At 49.3% G+C, this 17,740-nt stretch overlaps 2 protein-coding genes across 2 annotated transcripts in view; both read right to left on the bottom strand.

Annotated features, from left to right (window-relative positions):
* Positions 1-1,190: 1,190 nt before the first annotated feature.
* Gjd3 (gap junction protein delta 3) lies at positions 1,191-3,207 on the bottom strand. Its single transcript, XM_032913493.1, has 2 exons — positions 3,141-3,207; positions 1,191-2,464 (listed from the first exon to the last, which is right to left on the bottom strand). The coding sequence occupies exon 2, from the start codon at positions 2,458-2,460 to the stop codon at positions 1,624-1,626; it is 837 nt and encodes a 278-aa protein (XP_032769384.1). The 5' UTR covers positions 2,461-2,464; positions 3,141-3,207; the 3' UTR covers positions 1,191-1,623.
* Positions 3,208-13,097: 9,890 nt separating this feature from the next.
* The window catches only part of Top2a (DNA topoisomerase II alpha), a 30,973-nt gene continuing 26,330 nt past the window's right edge, over positions 13,098-17,740 (bottom strand). The window contains exons 30-35 of the mRNA XM_032913131.1: positions 16,566-16,718; positions 15,823-15,946; positions 15,644-15,699; positions 15,174-15,308; positions 14,341-14,540; positions 13,098-14,086 (exon numbers count right to left, since the gene is read on the bottom strand). Coding sequence (XP_032769022.1) covers positions 13,961-14,086; positions 14,341-14,540; positions 15,174-15,308; positions 15,644-15,699; positions 15,823-15,946; positions 16,566-16,718 — 794 coding nt within the window. The 3' untranslated portion in view covers positions 13,098-13,960. The remainder of the gene's footprint in view (positions 14,087-14,340; positions 14,541-15,173; positions 15,309-15,643; positions 15,700-15,822; positions 15,947-16,565; positions 16,719-17,740) is intronic.

The following is a 17,740-nucleotide window of genomic DNA, read 5'->3' as shown; positions in this document are numbered from 1 at the left end:
AAAACTGGCATCCGACGTGGGCATGCTTGCTGGGGACAGAAACTTCAGGCTGGCTTGACAGATGGCAAGGTGGGGGTAGAGGCCCAACCAAGGGGAGCCCAGTGTGCAGGAAGCCTGGTGGAAAAAGCTGGTTGTACTCCAAGGACAGGGAAACACCACCACCCCCACCCCCCGGGCGCCAAGTAAGGCTATACAGAAAGCTCTCAGGTGATCAGCACATAAAGGACAGAGGAAGGCTGGTGTGGGAGAGAATGAACAGTTTGGGGTATGGGGGCTTAAAGCAGGGCCCGGGCAACCTGACAGAGCCACAGGTGCTGCGGGAGGCGTCAGCCCTGCTCTGTCAGGATTTATCACTTGGTCCCGGTGAGACTATTTTTTTTTTTTTTTTTTTTTTTTTTTGGTTCTTTTTTTCAGAGCTGGGGACCGAACCCAGGGCTTGCGCTTCCTAGGCAAGCCCTGTACCACTGAGCCAAATCCCCAAGGACTATTCAGAATCGGGTGACAAAGGAGGAAGGCAGGTGAGAGGACAGACAGAGAGGTGTGACGGAGCCATAGCTGTGTGGCATCTCTTTGAAAGTCTGGGCTAGAAGTAGGGCTAGTTGCAAGGGAATGGGGACTCAAACATCTCTCATTGAAGGGCCGTTTTCCTGGAGGGTGGGAAGGGCTCAAGCCTGTTTACAGATCACAGGAACAGTGATGGGTGGGACCAGAGATGAAGTAAACCAAAAGAACAACATTGTTTCAAGTCCAGCCCCACTCCCAGTCTCCCTCCACCGTGGGGCTTGGCTACCCTGCCTGGCCACTGGGTGCAGAGCACAGATACAGGCTGATGATTGAACCAGTCTGTTGCTATGGGGGACACTGATGCCCTCATAGGTGGCTGGGTTAGGTCAAATAGGGAGGAGGCCATCTTGGCTGCCCTGGCTTTGGGTTCTGGGAGTGACTGGCAGTGATGGCAGATGCACACACAGAATGTGTGTGTGTGTGTGTGTGTGTGTGTGTGTGTAGGTGTGTACACAGAGCTTATACAGGATGGATGCATGTATCAACCCTCAAAGACATACATGTGCGTGTCTGTGCACACAAGCATGAACCGGAGTCTGTATTTCCCGTCACTGGGGAGGTGAATACTTGTGCACACACGTGTGTGCGGACCCTCACAAGCGTACACATGCAAACACACACACAGCTCATAAAGGTTTACTGTTCTCGAACAACCAACCTATCTGAGTGTGTCCAGGTGTGCTTGTGTGCACAGCGCCCACAGAGAACCACTCTTCTCTGAATTAGCGGGGGACCTGGGAATGTTGCCATCACTGTCGGTTTTGTCCCTGGTGCAACAATCAAGTCGCCCACTGCTTGTTTGCCTCCTCTCAGGGGACCCTCGGTGTCTTCCCTTTCTTCTGGGATCACAGCATGGAGGAGCCTCCCCCATTCAACACGGACGCTATAACTAGCGACACCACCCTCACCCTCACCCCGGCGTTCCCCTCTGCGTATTTTCCGCTCAGGGGGCCCCCTCTGCTCATCTTCTGCTCAGGCAGGGTCCTATGCAGTCTTTCAGAAGCCACGTCTTCTGCCTCCAAGGACCCAGGTGCTGACATCCAGCCTCCGATCTCGCCGCTAGATGGCCAGGTCCTGGTGCACGGTGGCCAGCGACGCTTTGCTGTGGCCGCTGCCGCCCTCGCCCTCGCTGTCGCCGGCCGGTGAGCGGTGCGCGTAGGCTGGCGGGCCGAAGGGGTCGGGATCCCCGCGCTGTGAAGGCAGAGAGGGCGACGGCGGCGGCGGCGGGAGCAGCTTGGCTCGCTGGCGACCCTTCCAGAGCAGGTGGCCCAGCTCCGCCACGCTGAGCAGCGCCGACAGCAGCCCGACGGCGAAGTAGAAGACCACGAAGACCGTCTTCTCGGTGGGCCGGCTCACGAAACAGTCGACCGTGTGCGGACAAGGTGGCCCGGCGCACGCGTAGTGCGGGGCCACGCGGAAGCCATAGAGCAGCGCCTGGCCGCCCAGGAAGGCCAGCTCGGCGAGCAGGCGCAGAGCCACGCTCAGCAGGTAGCAGCGGCGCGCGCGGCGGGCGCGCAGGGCGCACGGGGAGCACGGCACTCGGCACGCCGCGCGCGCGCACGGCGGGGCGGGCTGCGCGCCACCCGCCTCCTTGCTGGCCTGGTGCATGGAGTAGATGACGAACAGCACCGGCGGGGCCGACAGCAGCAGGATGTGGAACAGCCAGAAGCGGTAGTGGGACACCGGGAAGGCGCGGTCGTAGCAGGTCTGGCGACAACCCGGCTGCAGCGTGTTACACACGAACTCCTCCTGCTCGTCCTCGAACACGGCACCTCCCACCGTGGCCAGCACCAGGATGCGGAAGATCAGCATGATCACCAGCCAGAGGCGACCCACGAGCGGCGACTGCAGCTGCACGGCGTCCAGCAGGGAGCCTAGGAACGCCCACTCCCCCATGGTGCTGGGGACGAGAAAGGGGGTAGTCAGGCTGGAACGGACTGAAGCCCCCTCCCATCCCCCTCCCTCAACAATCTCTAATATCGGAGGGCGCCAGGGGAAGGAGATTTTATGGGGTTCAATGAGTGTGAGGATAGGCCAGCCTCAACTATGGGATTCCTTCATCTGAGCATAGAGGAGGACTGAGGAGGGATTCCCCCGCACCCCAGGCCACGGGCATGCTTGGCTAGGGAGATCCTGAGGTCTCCCAGATTCTAGGTTCTTCTGCAGGGCCAACCTTGCTGGCCTGGCTTTTTGCACCAGGATAATTTCCAGGAGCAGGAGCGGCTGCTGGCGTCTGAAATTTCACATTCCTTCTGTTTGAGACCCCTGGAAGCAAGGGGAGGAGGGCCTGGCCCAGTTAAGTCCCTACTGTCTTCTTTCTCTCTCACCTCGCAGCAGGGAAGGAACGCCTTTCAGGGTTGGAGGCTGACACAGAAGCCTGTTTTCCTAACTTAGGGATCTCTCACCCTCCATCCTCCCTTCCTCTCCCACCTCAGCCAAGGAGACCGGGAACAGCCCCCTCTACTCTTCTCTGACAGCAGTTGTCAAGCATCTCCTGTAAGCTTCCCCAGACACACAGAATACACCATGTCCCTGTAGACCCTTAGTGGCCTCTAGATGTCCCCAACCCCACTTACCCTGGGACCTGGGCCTTAGAGCTGAGCGGAGGACCTTGGGAGACAGCTGGGGCCTGTCCCTCTGGGTCCCTCTTTCATTTTCCTTTTTGGATTTGGCTGGGATGGACGATAGGACAAGTATGGCTGAGAGGGGCTAGCTCTCCCCCTTCTCTTAAAGGGACAGGGTGACCTGTGGTGTGGCTCCACCCTGGGAATAGATCCAGGGCCACACCCCCTGCTGGGTCCTCCCTGCCCTCCTTTTCCACCCCTTAGCCCCTATGCCCATCCGTAGCCATGACTCCATCTGCCGATGGGCTGAGGCAAACTAGAGCCTCGTGGTTTTTGTTTTTTTGTTTTTTTTTTTTTAATTGAGGAAGCCAGGGAGATCAATCATGGGACCCCTCTCCTGACAGACTCCCCAAACTGAAGACTAAGTCCACCACAACTGACTGACCCCCTTTTTGAAGGTGGTCTGGTGGGCTGGAGAGAGATACCTGGGTTTTTAGGGAACAGCAAATATCTGATGGCCTTTTTTTTTCTTTTTTGGTTTTTGGCCCTGCCACTATTGCACCTTGGGTGAGCCAGTTAGGTCATTAGGGCTAAGACCTCTTGGTCTGTCACTTGAGCCAGCTAGACTCTGAGACCCATCTTACTTTGTTCTGAGACAGAGTCTCACTGTGTAGTTTAAGCCCAGACCTTACGGTGTAGGCCCGGCTGCCCCTAAGTAAGTGATCCTCCTGCCTCAGTCTCCCCAGTGCCAGGACATTAGGTATGTACGCCCCATCCCCAGTAGCTGTCCATCTTAACGATCAGGTCTCAAGTGTGTTAGAGAAACCCAAAACCCGATGCCTGGGGAAACTCCGGGCGAACTGACGTCCTGAAGGTGTGGGTGGCAGCTGCCTCCTGTGGTTAAGCCGAGGCTCTGGTCTCTCCTTCCCAGCCATGTCTAGCTTCACCGTGAGGAGTGTTGGAACCTCATAAGGTCAACAGCAGGCAAAAAGCTTCCACCAACGGTTTTCTAATGTGGAGGGGTTTCTACCAGTCTAGGTGCAGGGAGATGCCAGGCCACAGTAAAGGATCCATGGGGGACCTGAGTGGACCGGGAAGAGATTTCTTTTTTTTTTTTTTTTTTTTTTTTGGTCTTTTCCTTCTGTCTAGCACAGCCACCCACTCATTCATTCTTCAGCATCCCAGGCAGGAGAGCGCGCCATTTACATCTGGGGAAACCGAGGCTTAGAGAGTCCCAGATGTGCGGTCAGAGAAAGGCAGACCGTGCGTGCACTCACATTTGGCCTCAATGGTTCTGGGCCTCATGCTCGCTGCAGCATGCAAGGGAAAACTGTCTCCTCTCTTTAGCTGGGCGGGGCCTCCCCGCCGTCTTGCGTGGGCCGGAGGGTGTCAGCACTGAGGTGGGCTGTGTTTATTCCTATGAAGGGAAAGGTCATTAGTCCTCATACTCTGATAGATTTTCTCCCCGAGTCAATACAAAGACCCGCATGGGTTTCTATCTGTCTGTGGGTCCTTGATGGGAGATGTGTTCTCTGCCGATTGGCTCGGTCAGGGGTCCAGCCCCGCCTGGAAAAACTTTTGGTTAACGCCAGCTTGGGTGTGCCCTTAAACATTTCCATCCTCCTGCAGGGTCTCTTAGGAACAGGCCTGGGTGTGGGGGTGCTACCCTGGATAAGAGCCAAGAAAATAGCACGTGCTGGAACCCCACATTCTGAAAACAGGATGTGAGGTGGAGCACCGTCGACCCCTGCCACTCGCTTCCGGCCGCGCTGCCGTCTGCTCCCTGTCCTCAGCTGTGGAGGCTCGGGGTCACATCTCTTCTCTCCTAACTGCCCAGGAAGGGCCCCAGTCCCATTACTCCTGCTTCGTCAGGCTGGAAAAAGCCCACCAGACCCCACCCTATCCCGCCCTGTGTGGCACTGCAGGAGTGGGAAAGTGCCATGGTGATAGCTGGGGTGGAGCAGTAGATGGAGCGCCACCGTCACTCTGTCCTGTCCCCCACCTAGCTCCCCATGCCAGAGGAGACTCGACAGTCTCCAGGACCCGGTCCCCTTCCCAGATAGCAGCGGGCAGCCTGGAAGGTGTTGCTGACGATACCCAGAGCTGGTGGCATTGGCCCTTCTTGGCCCTGCTTGAAGAAGGGCTGGGATGAGAGAGTGCTCCCCTGTTTGTCTGTGTCCCAGACACTTCAGTCTGGCTGGAGAGCCATAGTCCTGTATCAGTCACACGTGGACACACACAGGGGCGTGGACATGTTCGTATCTAATAGGTTCATAACAGTGCCGTAACAGACACAGGGCGGCAGTTTTGAAAATGAAACAAATAAGCCTCCCCCACCCCACCCCCCAAAAAACCCGAGGAATCATTCCTGGCCTTCTCGGTGGTATTGTTATATTTGAACTTAATCCCCTCCTGCCTTTCTCCTCTGTACTGATCATTAGATATTTTATTTGTCTGTTCAGCTAAACGTATAAGCGCTATTAGTGGTGGGACTTTGGGCGCTCCCTTCCATGACCCCGCCCCAGCCCCTCGATCGCTAGGAGCGGACTGAGCTGTCCGTTGGGCAGATAAAGGGGGTGGCACGGTCAGAGCCAATCCACAGCCGACTGCTCTCCCTGTTCCCCTGGCCTTCTGTCCAGTAAGTGTTCCAGTCAGTATGAGATTTCCATGCAAAATGCACAGGCCTGCGCAGAAGGGCCAGCTCCTGAGTGGGGTCAGGGGTGGGAGCTCTCCAGCATTTCCGGTCCTTCTGTAGCTACCTTCAAACCTGCATAGCTCTTGAGTGTAGGCGTAATATCGTGAGTCGTTGTTTGTAGACTCTGTAAAGATTATCTTTATTATTCAAATGCTGACCCCTGCCTCCATGTCTGGTTTCGAGGCTTAGTCTAATTATCTCCTGCCTCAATGTTGTATAAGCACTGCTCCCCATTTATTCTCTGATTTGTCAATAAGAGCTGATCAGCCAATAGGGCTGGACTTCCTCCCAGCCAGGAGAGGCGGGAAGGAGAAAGACATGAGGATTTGACAGGGGGAGAGAGTCCAGGAGACGCCATGAGAAAACATCTGGAACCCTGAGAACCAGATCCGTACTAAAATGCAAGTGTCACTGGGATTCTGACTGGGAGGTAGGCAGATTAGTTTAGAGGATTAAGATAGAACGCTACTGCTCAGTCGTTGTGCCCTTAAAGCTTGTTAAACAAATATAACAATCCAGTGTCAATTATTTGGGAGCTAGCTGGGTTAAGAGGAAAAGTGCGACACTTAAAAGCCACTGACACCTGAGCCTTTGAACCTTTTCACGGCCTCATGTCCCCCTCATCCCAGGACACCTCATGACTACAAGGCCTTGGCTTCTGTGTGCTGCAGTCCTTACAGTTAGAACCCATCTCCTTCTGCTTGGATACCCCCTTTGGAATTCTATCCTATTTGGTTTGGTCGTAACCAGTGGCTTAATTAACAGAGAGGGTAGTGACTTTCCACAAAGAAGGACAAAGGACTGCAACCATCGTGCAGTCGACACCATGGGGACATTGCCTAAGACCTGCTCCACATGATGTCTCTGGAGAGTTCAGGGTCCAAACTCAGGTGGTCGGGGAGCTTGTGTAGCAAGTGCTTTTACCCCCTGAAGTATCTCGCTGATCGACCCTCTTAGAAACGTTTGTTATATTTATAGGTGTGTGTGTGTGTGTGTGTGTGTGTGTGTGTGTGTGTGTGTGTGTGTGGTGGAGTCAGGGGAGGTGGCCACAGCATGCATATGGAAGTCACAGGACAACTTTTGGGAATTATTTCTCTCCTTGAAGCATCTGTGTCCCAGGCATTGGGATCAGGCCGTTAGGCTGAGCCATCTCACTTGCTATGCTCCGTCTTTTAAATTTTTATTATATTCTTTTTGTTGGTTTTTTGAGACAAGGTCTCTCTACATAGACCTAGCTGTCCTAGAACTCACCATGTAGAGGGCATCAGATCTCATTACAGATGGTCATGAGCCACCATGTGGTTGCTGGAATTGAACTCAGGACCTCTGGAAGAGCAGTCAGTGCCCTTAACCACTGAGCCATCTCTCCAGCCCCATTGGTTGATTTTTCAAGACAGGGTTTCTCTGTGTAGTCCTGGCCATCTCTCCAGCCCTGGGCTTGACTCTTTTTTTTTTTTTTTTTTCTTTTTTTCCGGGGCTGGGGACCGAACCCAGGGCCTTGCTCTTGCTAAGCAAGCGCTCTACCACTGAGCTAAATCCCCAACCCCTGGGCTTGACTCTTTAAGTAGCATCTTTTGGGGCTGGAGAGACAGCTCAGCGATTGGGAGAACTTACAGAGAACTCAGGTTTGGTTCCCAGCGCCCACATGTCAGCTCACAATTTGTAACCCCAGTTCCAGGGATCCAAGGCTGCCTTTTGTCCTCCTCAGGCACCAGGTACATATGTGGTGAACACACATACATGCAGGTTAAATACTCCTAAACTTAAAATTTAAAGAAAATCCTTAAGAACAAAACATTTCAAAGTCCCTCTCCGCGAAGCTCAGACTGGCTGGCTGGTGTCTGTGAACTTCAAGATAAAGGCGGCCAGATGGTAGCACAGATTGGTAATTCCTATATTTTGGATGTTGAATCAGGGGGCAAGTTCAAGGCTATCCTGGATGACAGAGCAAGACTCTGTCTCAAAGCAAACAGCAAACCCTGCGTCTCTGTGTGCATATACAAGCAGCCACATCGCTACACACAGCCTGCTCCTAGCTGCCATTTCCCGAGGCATAAGATCCTGCCGTTGGTGTGGTCCTGACAACACTCCGAGGTCTATCTGCTGAGGAAGATGATGTAGGCAGAGCAGGAATCAGCTCCACCCGAAACCAAGGCACTGGTGGACCACAGCCGTATCCTCCTTGGCAGCCTCTCTCCATCCAAAGGACCAAGCTTGAGACGGACCTTAGAAAGTTCACCTGTAGGCTGGGCTTCCTTTCCTCCTGCTAAAATGACATTTTCTGGCACATCTTTTGATTTGAGGATATACTGGGAAACCTGAGGTGAGTGAGTGTGACATTTTATACCAAAGAAACGCGTCTGATTTTCCAGGAAAAATGTAAGAGGGAGTATAAATGAACCCGAGTTTGGAAAGACAGCTCTTCGGTTTATAAAGTTAAACACAGGACCCAGAGGTCCCATGCCAGGAATTCCACCCATAGAGAACAGGTCCAACCTGGAAATGACCCAAATATCCATCAACAGGTGACTGGATAAACAAACCTGTACAATGGAGTAATACTCGGCAGTAATAAAAAAGAAAGTATTTGTTTTGTCTGTTTTGAAAAAGGGACTACCGATATATGCAGTATAGGTACATTTTAAATTTTATTTAACATTTTTATTTTATTTTAAAGGTTTTGCACTGCTTGATGACACTGCTTGTCTTGTCATATGTATATATGTATATACACACATACACACATATATACATACATATATATCTCCTGGCTGTCCTGGAACTTGCTATGTAGACCAGGTTATGCAGCCCTCAAACTCAGAGATCGTCCTGCTTCTGTTCCCCAAGTGCTGTGGTTAAAGGTGTGGGTCACCCTGTCTGGCTTTCTTCCATATTTTTAGTTTTATGTATAGGAGTTCTTTGCCTGTATGCGTGTCTTCGTGCCACATGAGAGCTCGTCCCCTGAGGAGGTCACAGAAAGTATAAGATTCCTGGGAACTGGAGTTACGGAGAGAGTTGAACTACCGTGTAGGTGCTGGGACTTGAACCCTGGTCCTACCCACTGAGCCATCACTCTAACTTGCTAACACTTATTTTTCAAAAACCATCATTGTGGGGTAGGGGTTCATGTCCCACAGCAAACCCGGAGGTCAGAGGACATTTCTGTGGAGTCAGATCTTCCATCTTCGTTTGGGTTTTGGGGCACAAACTCTGGTTTTCAGGTTTGTGTGGCAAACTCCTCTACCCACTGAGCCATCCCCAGTCCCTAACTAGGAATAAAATGGAAGACATTGTCGTACTAAATAAAAGAAGCTAAGCACGAAGACCGGGACACTGGTTTATTCCACTTCTAGGGGGAATGGAACAGGAACAAGTGACCCGTAGGTGTGGACAGCAGATCCGTGGTTGGCTCCGAGGTATCTGATGAGGCCTGTTAGCATGCAGAGGTAAAGGCTTTCAAACAGCCTGATGTGGTGCCTGAGGGAGAAGGGGTCAAGGCAAACCCAGGCTAAAGAGCAGGAACACCCACCTGAACAAACAAGAAAACTCATTGTTTTCAGTTCCTTTTTTTTTTTTTTTTTTTTTTTTTTTTTTTTTTTTTTAAAGATTTATTTATTTATATATAAGCACACTGTAGCTGTCTTCAGATACACCAGAAGAGGGCATCAGATCTCTTTACAGATGGTTGTGAGCCACCATGGTTGCTGGGAATTGAACTCATGACCTCCAGTCGGTGCTCTTAAGCTGAGCCATCTCTCAGCCCCTGTTTTCAGTTTAAGAACAGTGATCAGTCCCCAAGTCACCTCCCCAGCTGAGCGTCATTTTAAAGAAGAAGTCTTTTTGAGCCCAGAATTTTGATCACTCTCTCTCCCCCCCCCCTTTTTGTTCGTTCCTTACTTTCTAACGAACAAAATAACAAAAAGCTACAATTCTTATTTGACGCGTCTGGGTTTTCCGCCTGCAGGAGTGTCTGCGCGCCACGTGCGTGCAGTATTGGTGGGGGCCAGAAAGCATCAGATGCCCTGGAACTGGAGTGGCAGACTCGTTAGCAGCCATGTGGTTGCTGGAGATTGAACCAGAGATCTGTGGAAGGGCGGTCAGTGATCTTAACCCCTGAGCCATCTCTTCAGCCCCCCATGCTGTGGGTGGTGCTGTGACGGCTGGTCTGAGGACCATGCACTGGAATGAAGTTTTCTAGAAGTCAAATACACTATGCTGGGTGTGACGCTGCATGCTGTAGCCCAGCATTTGGGAGGCAGAGGCAAGAGGATCAGGGGTCGAGCTCTGCTTCCGCTATTGTGCTGGTTAGTTTGTGAGTTTAACACAAGCTACGGGAATCTGGGAAGAGGGAACCTTAACTGCCTGCACACAAGCCTGTGGGGTAGTTTTTAGAATTCATGATTGACATGGGAGGGTCCCTTGCACTGCACTATGGGTGGTGCCATCCCTGAGAAGGGGGTCCTTGGTTGTATAAAAATGTAGCTGAATGCAGGCCTGAGAGCAATCTAGTGAGCAGCACTCCTCCATGGCCTCTGCCTTAGTTCCTGCCTCCAGGTTCCTGCTTCCTTCCTTCGGTGATGGCAAGCCAAACACTTTCCTCTCTGAGGTGCTTTTTTTTTGGGGGGGTGGGGTGGGGGGTCACTGGTGTTTATCCCAGCAATAAGAAGCAAACACCAGCTTGAGGATGTTTTTGTGTTAAGTATACAGGGGGAAAGGTGTTTGGTGGCTGTGTGGTTCACTGCAGATGAGAAATGAAGTGTTTTCTGTTTTTCCTTCTGAGGCACGGTCTCACTCCAGCTCAGGCTGGACTCAGAACTGGCAGAGATCCTTCCGTCTCCGTCTCCGCAGTGCTGGGGTTACAGGCGACAGCCACCGCATCTGGCTCAATCTCAGTGACCCCGTGGCTGACATCAGTGCTGGTCCCAATTGCCCACCTGTGAAAATAGCGCTTTAATGGATACCTGTTGTTTGCAAGATGGACAGCTCTCGAATTGTCCAGTCTGGCCTTGAACTTGAGTTAGATGCTCGACTCGATGACTGGCTCTGGACGTATGTTTTTAGGTTTAACTTTTATTACTTTTCATTATGTTTCTGTGTTGAGAGGAGTGTACACATGGAAGGGCAGATACCCTAGGAGGTCAGAGGTACTGGATCCCCTGGAAATACAGCTGCGTGGGAACCGCCCGATGCATGTGCTGATGACTGACCAGGTCCTCTGTAAGAAGGGTCAAACTCCTACCTGCTGAGCCGTCTCTAGGTCTGTGTCTCATCTTTTTACTTTTGAGATGGGCTAGAGCCATATAGAGCCTCTTGGTACTACTGAAGAAGCTGGGGTCGCAGGCCTGCACCGCCACACCGGCCCTTGTTCACACAACTTAGCGAAGTGGAATTGTGGACGAAGTCTAGATATGGATAGGTCTGGACAGCTCACGTATCACTAGTTTTTTTGGTTTGGTGCGACGCTAGACGGTATGTCGGTGTTTGGGTGGGCACACTCGCCAGTACGGTGGCCAGGAGTCAATACTGGGTGGTTTTCTCATTCTCCCACCTAGCTTTTGGGACTCTACTGAACCCGGAGCTCAGCTGCAGCTAGGCTGGCTGAGTCCCCTGGAGAGTCATGGCTCCCCAGTGCTGAGGTCATGGGGAAGGCTGTAAGCCTAACTCAGCATGCACCTAGCCATCTCCCCAGCCCCTTAATACAGGATTTGAATCCCTTCTCTCAATAACTGTTTATAATAAATAACTATATCATGCTTCATACATATAGGAAAACAACCAAATTCTCTAAAGAAGAGTCCACATTTCTGTAACCATCGAGTTGTTAGTGGTAGGTTTTCTTTTAAAAAAGAAAAGGCCTTGAATATTAGCATGAGGAAGAGTGACTAGTCAAGGTACTAACTTCTCTAGTCACAGCACGTGTGACCAGCCAGAGCAAACCTTTTCTGATTTTTCCTTTGTGAATTTGTGGTCTTCTCCCACCAGACTGTGTTTCTTGCCTCGAAGCTGCTGCTTTCCACTCAGCAAGGTCCAACCTGTCAAGGGTACAGCTGTGTCCAGTGAGCATTTGCCATGTTTAGTCCTGTTGTTCAGTCCCCGGCCCTGGACATAGATAACTGCTCACTTTGTCACTGAAACTCTAGCAAATACGTTTGTTCGTGCACCCCATGTGTGTCACGATTCCCTGCTACTAGAGTTACAGATGGCTGTGAGCCTCCCCTGGGAAAGGGGAATTGAACCCAGCTCCTCTTAACCACTGAGCAGCTCATCAGTGCTCTCCGCTCCTACAAACACGAAATGCATTTCTGTGTGTGTGTGTTGGGGGAGGGGAAGAAGTCATTTGCCGTGAGGAAGCCAGAGAAAGCCTCGTGGGCGTCAGTTTTGTCCACCGCGTGGGTCCTGGAGATCCAAGTCAGGTCAGGCTTGTGGACAGTCACCTTTCTCCACCCCGAGAAATACTTTCTAATCTTTGACATCTAAGTACTTGGTCTCGGGTGGGTGGTAGCTTTGGTACAATTCCCAGAATATCCACCACACTCCAGACTTGATCTTCAGCATAAAAACAAAACTCTCTATTTTGATGGAATTTTGTGTCATATATTAAGGAAGGAAGTAAATTTACCATTTTATCTAGAGGGATTAACCAGTCGCTCCAATATAACTTTATTGATTCCATCTAGTAGTTGACTAGGTTGTCAAAATGGCTAAGGTAGTCATCTTTTAAAAGATATATGCTTTTTTTGTTTTGTCTCATATACTCCCAGGTGGCCTAGCACATGCCTTTAATCCCAGCACTTGGGACCCAGAGGCTGGTGGACCTCTGAGTTTGAGGCTAACCTGGTCTACAGTACCAGTTCCAGGACATGTAGGGCTACAGAGAGAAACCCTGTCTCAAAAATGTGCACACATAGTGCAAACTTGAGAGAGTGCAGCCTTGAACTCCTGAGCCTGTTGCTTCCACTTCCGTTGTGCTGGGATTCCAGGTGGATGCTACCATACCGTTATCTATGCAGCGCTGGGGACTGAATCCAGGGCCTCGTGCACGCTCGGCAAGCACCAGAGCATGCCAGCCAGCTCCATTCCTGACGCGATACCTGCACTTTTATAATTAACTCCCTGAGCACTGAGAAGCCATGTATAAGATTCTAAGTAAAACCGGACCCATCTAGGACACAGTGTCTCTCTTTTGGATACTTACCTGCCACAGGCTGACAGTCTTAGCAGAATATTGCTGTAACAAGACCTGACTATAGGAGACAATGTAAAATAAGAGTGGATGACTTTCGATGTTTAGAACATTTATTAAAGTACAAAATAGATGGAATTAAGCTGAATAGACAGACATATTAAATATTTACAAAAGACACTGATAACAGCACTTAAGTAACATATACAACAGCACAGAAGGTCTCAGCATTCACAAGTCGGAATTACGGAGATTGGCACGGATCGCACTTCTGGCTGAGTGTGGAGATGTCAACAGTCCTGCCTCCCCCCAGGGATCGCGAGTTCGGAAGGCACCCCCAACAAGAGTCAAGATTTCAAGTAACTGGCCTAACTTTCTTCATCCTGCTGCTTGTGCTGAGTCATGAAGACACGGTCAAGGTGACTTCCTCCAGCCTCTGATGATGTTCAAAAGGTACGAGCAATTTCTCATGGCCAAACAAAAGTCCATCACATCAGAGGCTGGGCACTGTATCTGTACTAGAACTAACCCGTTCTTTATGACTGAATTCTACCTATAAAATTGAAAACAAGGGCTGTCTTACCTCATATTTAGTGGGATAGGAAAGGAGGCAGGAGTGCTTTTGAAACCATTTCCACTTTAGTTTAAATTAATAAATGCTACTGTGCTGAGTAAGCATATAATTATGTGGAATCCAAAAAAAAATTCACGCCAGGTTTCAGAGACCAAAGAAAACAGACATAAAACAGACGAATCAGAGAAGACGACAATGCCCACGAGATGGCCACTACTGACAGTATGTTGAGAACAAAGGTGAAGGCCACACGGGCCCTGCTCACTTGCATATTCTTATTTAAAAAAAAAGTCTTCCCCCAATTAAATTCAGAGTGGTTAAGGAAGAACTTTAAAACTAACGTGGCTCAGTAAAATCATTCCTGAAATCTCCCTCACCCCTTAGAAGAGATCGTCATCCGACTCCTCCAGGTACTTAATTGGTTTCCTTGCTCGTCCGGATTTTGCTCGAGGAGCCACAGTGTCATCTAAGTCCACATGGAAATCCCGCTCCTCTCCCTTGGGTTTCTAAAAAAGAGAAAATCCAAGTAATTTACCATGGTTAATGCACAGGGGCAGCTCCCACGGCTCCGGGGTCACTCCCCACCTTCTACTAAGTAGTGAGGAAAAGGTCCAAAGCAAATGACTGACAGATTAAACCTCCTACAGTGAAATGGGAATGAACTCTGAGGTTTAAAATTTACTTCCTTAAAAATATGGAAAATTAAGAGCAAAACCTACGTAGGACACCTAGGGCGGATGAGTTAAGCAGTGATAAATACCTTGCTTGTGGCACCTTTAGAAATCGCCTTCTCAAACTCAGAGTCCGAGCTGTCAGAAGAAGACGGCTTCCTCTTGCGACTGTTCTTGGCTTTGGCAGGAGCAGGCTTTTTGGAGACATGAGCATTCAAGGCTGAGTCTGACTTGGTCTCCTTTGGTACAGCTCTCTTTTTGGTACCAGCAGTGGAGGTTAAAGGCTGGCCTGTAAGTCAACATGAGTGTGGGTCACAGTCGCTCTGGAAAGTCTTCTCGTTGTGAACTCTATCTCCTGCCCCAGCACTGTAATCAGTCACCACACGCCTGGTGCATGCTGTGCTGGAGAGCGATTCATACGTTCTAGGTCAGCAACCCACCAGCCGAGCCACCGCCCAGCCTAGGTTTCTAAGTTACCTTATACGGATTACTTCCAGCGCCTAGAAATTCCTTCTGTATTCAAAGAAATGAACTACACAATGTCTGGAGTCTAAGTAATGTGCTGAGTTTAAACTTTGAATTTTGGTTTTTAAAATAATTATTTTTATTTTAGAGCACTAGTATTTTTCCTCCATGATGCCTGTGTGAGGGTGTCAGATCTCCTGGAACTGGAATTACAGACGGTGGTGAGCTATCAGGTGGGTGCTGGGAATTGAACCCAGGTCCTTTGGAAAAGTAGGCAATGTTCTTAACCACCGAACCATCTCTCTAAGCACCCACTATATTTTATTTGAAAATAAAGATGTAAAAGATGCCACTCCCATTTGGATAATGTTTTACTTCATGATCAACAGATATTTTCAGAATAAAAATTAAGCTTAACTTGGCCAAGTGAGTTAATGCCAGCGGTCTCCAGGCTTACCTTTGGTTATTGTCTTCTTCACTCCCACTGTCTGCTTGGAGGGCGGCTTGGAGGGTTCAGTCTCGGCTGGGACGTCAGCAGCAGGAGCGCCTGGAGAAGCTGGCACACTGTCTTTCCCATCACTTTCAAGATCAACTTCAAACAGGAAGGAAAATGTTTGGTCATGATAACAATTTCAAACATTCCACTGCTGCTATGTATTCCCATCCTAACTTGCTTGGACTATTTTAAATAATCTTAGAACTTAGTTGAATTTAAGTTTTTTACTTTTTGGGGCACAGAGCTTTGCACAAGTTGGCTCTGAACTTACAAACCTCCTTCCTCTAAGTCCTGAGCGCTTATGCAGGTGCTGTGGGCAGAACTTAGGTCCTCACCCTTGGGTAGCACACACAGGACTGACCGAGCCATCTTCCAAGCACTGAATGGTTCTATCCACATGCATACCTGATGTGCAGCTCTAATGATCCTACCCACATGCATACCTGATGTGGCGCTCTTCTGTGGCTTCAGTGCTTTTTTAGTATTTCTAAAAGAAAAAGAACAAAAGCACTCAGAAGACATCCCGCCAACCCACTCTACCTGTGTAAAACATCAATGATCAAGAAATAGACAAATAGCCATGGTTAACTACGTTAGATAAGGTACTTACTTTGGGGGCATTTTGGTCTTAGGTGGAGTATCATCTAATGGGAGGAAATCTTCATCCTCATCCTTCTCATCCAAGCCTGAGAAATCGTCCTCAGAGTCTAAATCCGCCGTGAATTTGGCTTTTGCTGTTGAATACATACACGAACAAGCAGAGAGGATACAGACACTAAGCATAGGTTATCCGTCTTGTGCACACGCATTACCATAGTGCTCACTTCACTGCATTTCTGTCTGTGTACTACGTGGACACCTGATTCTAGTGGAGGCCAGAAGACAGAACCTCGGGATAATGCATGTGGGTGCTGGGGATGGAACCAGGTACTCGGGAAGAGCAACTAATGTTTTTTTTCTTTTTTTGGTGGTGGTGGGGTTAAGACAGAGTTTCTCTGCAAAACTTCTCTGTCGGTCCTGTACCTTGAACTGAGAGAGAGAGAACTGGCATTAAAGGAACACACCCACACCACTGCTGTCAAGTGCAGCCACTGTGTTAACCACTGAGACCCTCTCCAGACCCTGACTTTTTAGGAATATGTATACTACATTATTTTTCTTTTCTTTTTTTCAAGACAGGGCCTTTCTATGTAGCCCTGGCTGTTCTGGACCACACTCTTTAGACTCTGTGAACTCACAGAGATTTGTCTGTGTCTGCCTCCCAAGTGCTGGAATGAAGCCGTGTGCCACCACTGCCCAATGGCCACCCAATCCTCCAGCACTGCTAGCATGCTCTTCTGTAGTTTTCCTTACTTGCAGCAATTCTTGGCTCTTTCTCTCGTGGAGGGACATCAAAATTACTTTCGTTACTGCTCATATCTGATTCAGAATCAGACCAGGGGTTTTTCTTTTTCCCTTTTTTGATAGGCTTAAATGGCAATGTAGTTTGCTTCTTTGCCCTGGTACCTAGAAGGGAGACAGGAATTTACTATTTATAAAAGTTTTATATTAAAAAAAAGTTTTATATTATTACATTTGTGTGTGTGTGTGTGTGCGCGCACGCACTGAATGAAGGTCAGAGGACAGCTTATGGGGAGTTGGTTCTTTCCTTCTGCCATATGGGTCGTGGGGAATCAAACTCAAGTTGTTAGTCTTAATGACATGGTCCTGTACACAGTAAGCCACTCTACTGGCCCAGAAAATAACTGTATGATATACTCTGGCCTCTTCATCATTACCTATATACTGTAAAGGGGTAAGGTATAAGCATGAGTAGAAACAGCTGCATTTCCTGTTCCTATAGAGTTTGCTTATTTAATACACAAGTATATGATGATGTATTTCTAGTAAATAATGTGATACAAATGCCTAAGTATCAACGTTCCCTGAGAAGTAGATGTCTGAGCTGAGATCTGGGGCTCACTAGGAATTACCCTTCCTCTTTCTGTCACCCATGCTCACAGGCTGTAAAGATAGTCTCACGTGCTACAATGCTTTAATAGTTATGAATTTGCTCTCACATCTCTCTCCTGTAGGCTGTTGAAGCCCAGGAGAAACAAGTAGGACTTCCTGGAAAGGCTGGGAGCTATTTTAGATCCCAACTAAGGAATTCAAGTCATTAGATTAATAACTATATTCTAAAGATTTATTCATTTATTATATATAAGTACACCATCACTGTCTTCAGACACAGCAGAAGAGGGAATCAGATCTCATTACAGATGGTTGTGAGCCACCATGTGGTTGCTGGGAATTGAACTCAGGTCGTCTGGAAGAGCAGTCAGTGCTCTTAACTGCTGAGCCTTCTCTCCAGCCCCCTAATAACTATATTCTAAGAGACTCTTCTAAAATAAGTCAAACATCAAGGGCAACACAAGGTCCAAATAAAACTCATGTGCACTTTCCTTTACACACGTAGTCCAACTGTACAAAAACAACACCTATGTAGGCTATAGTTAACAGTTTAAACGAGAATTTATACCATCCTG

Source organism: Rattus rattus, chromosome 9 (assembly GCF_011064425.1).
Source record: "Rattus rattus isolate New Zealand chromosome 9, Rrattus_CSIRO_v1, whole genome shotgun sequence".
In the NCBI taxonomy this organism is placed as follows: Eukaryota; Metazoa; Chordata; class Mammalia; order Rodentia; family Muridae; genus Rattus; species Rattus rattus.
Note: the sequence above shows the minus strand (reverse complement) of the source record. Positions and strands in the feature narration are given on the sequence as shown.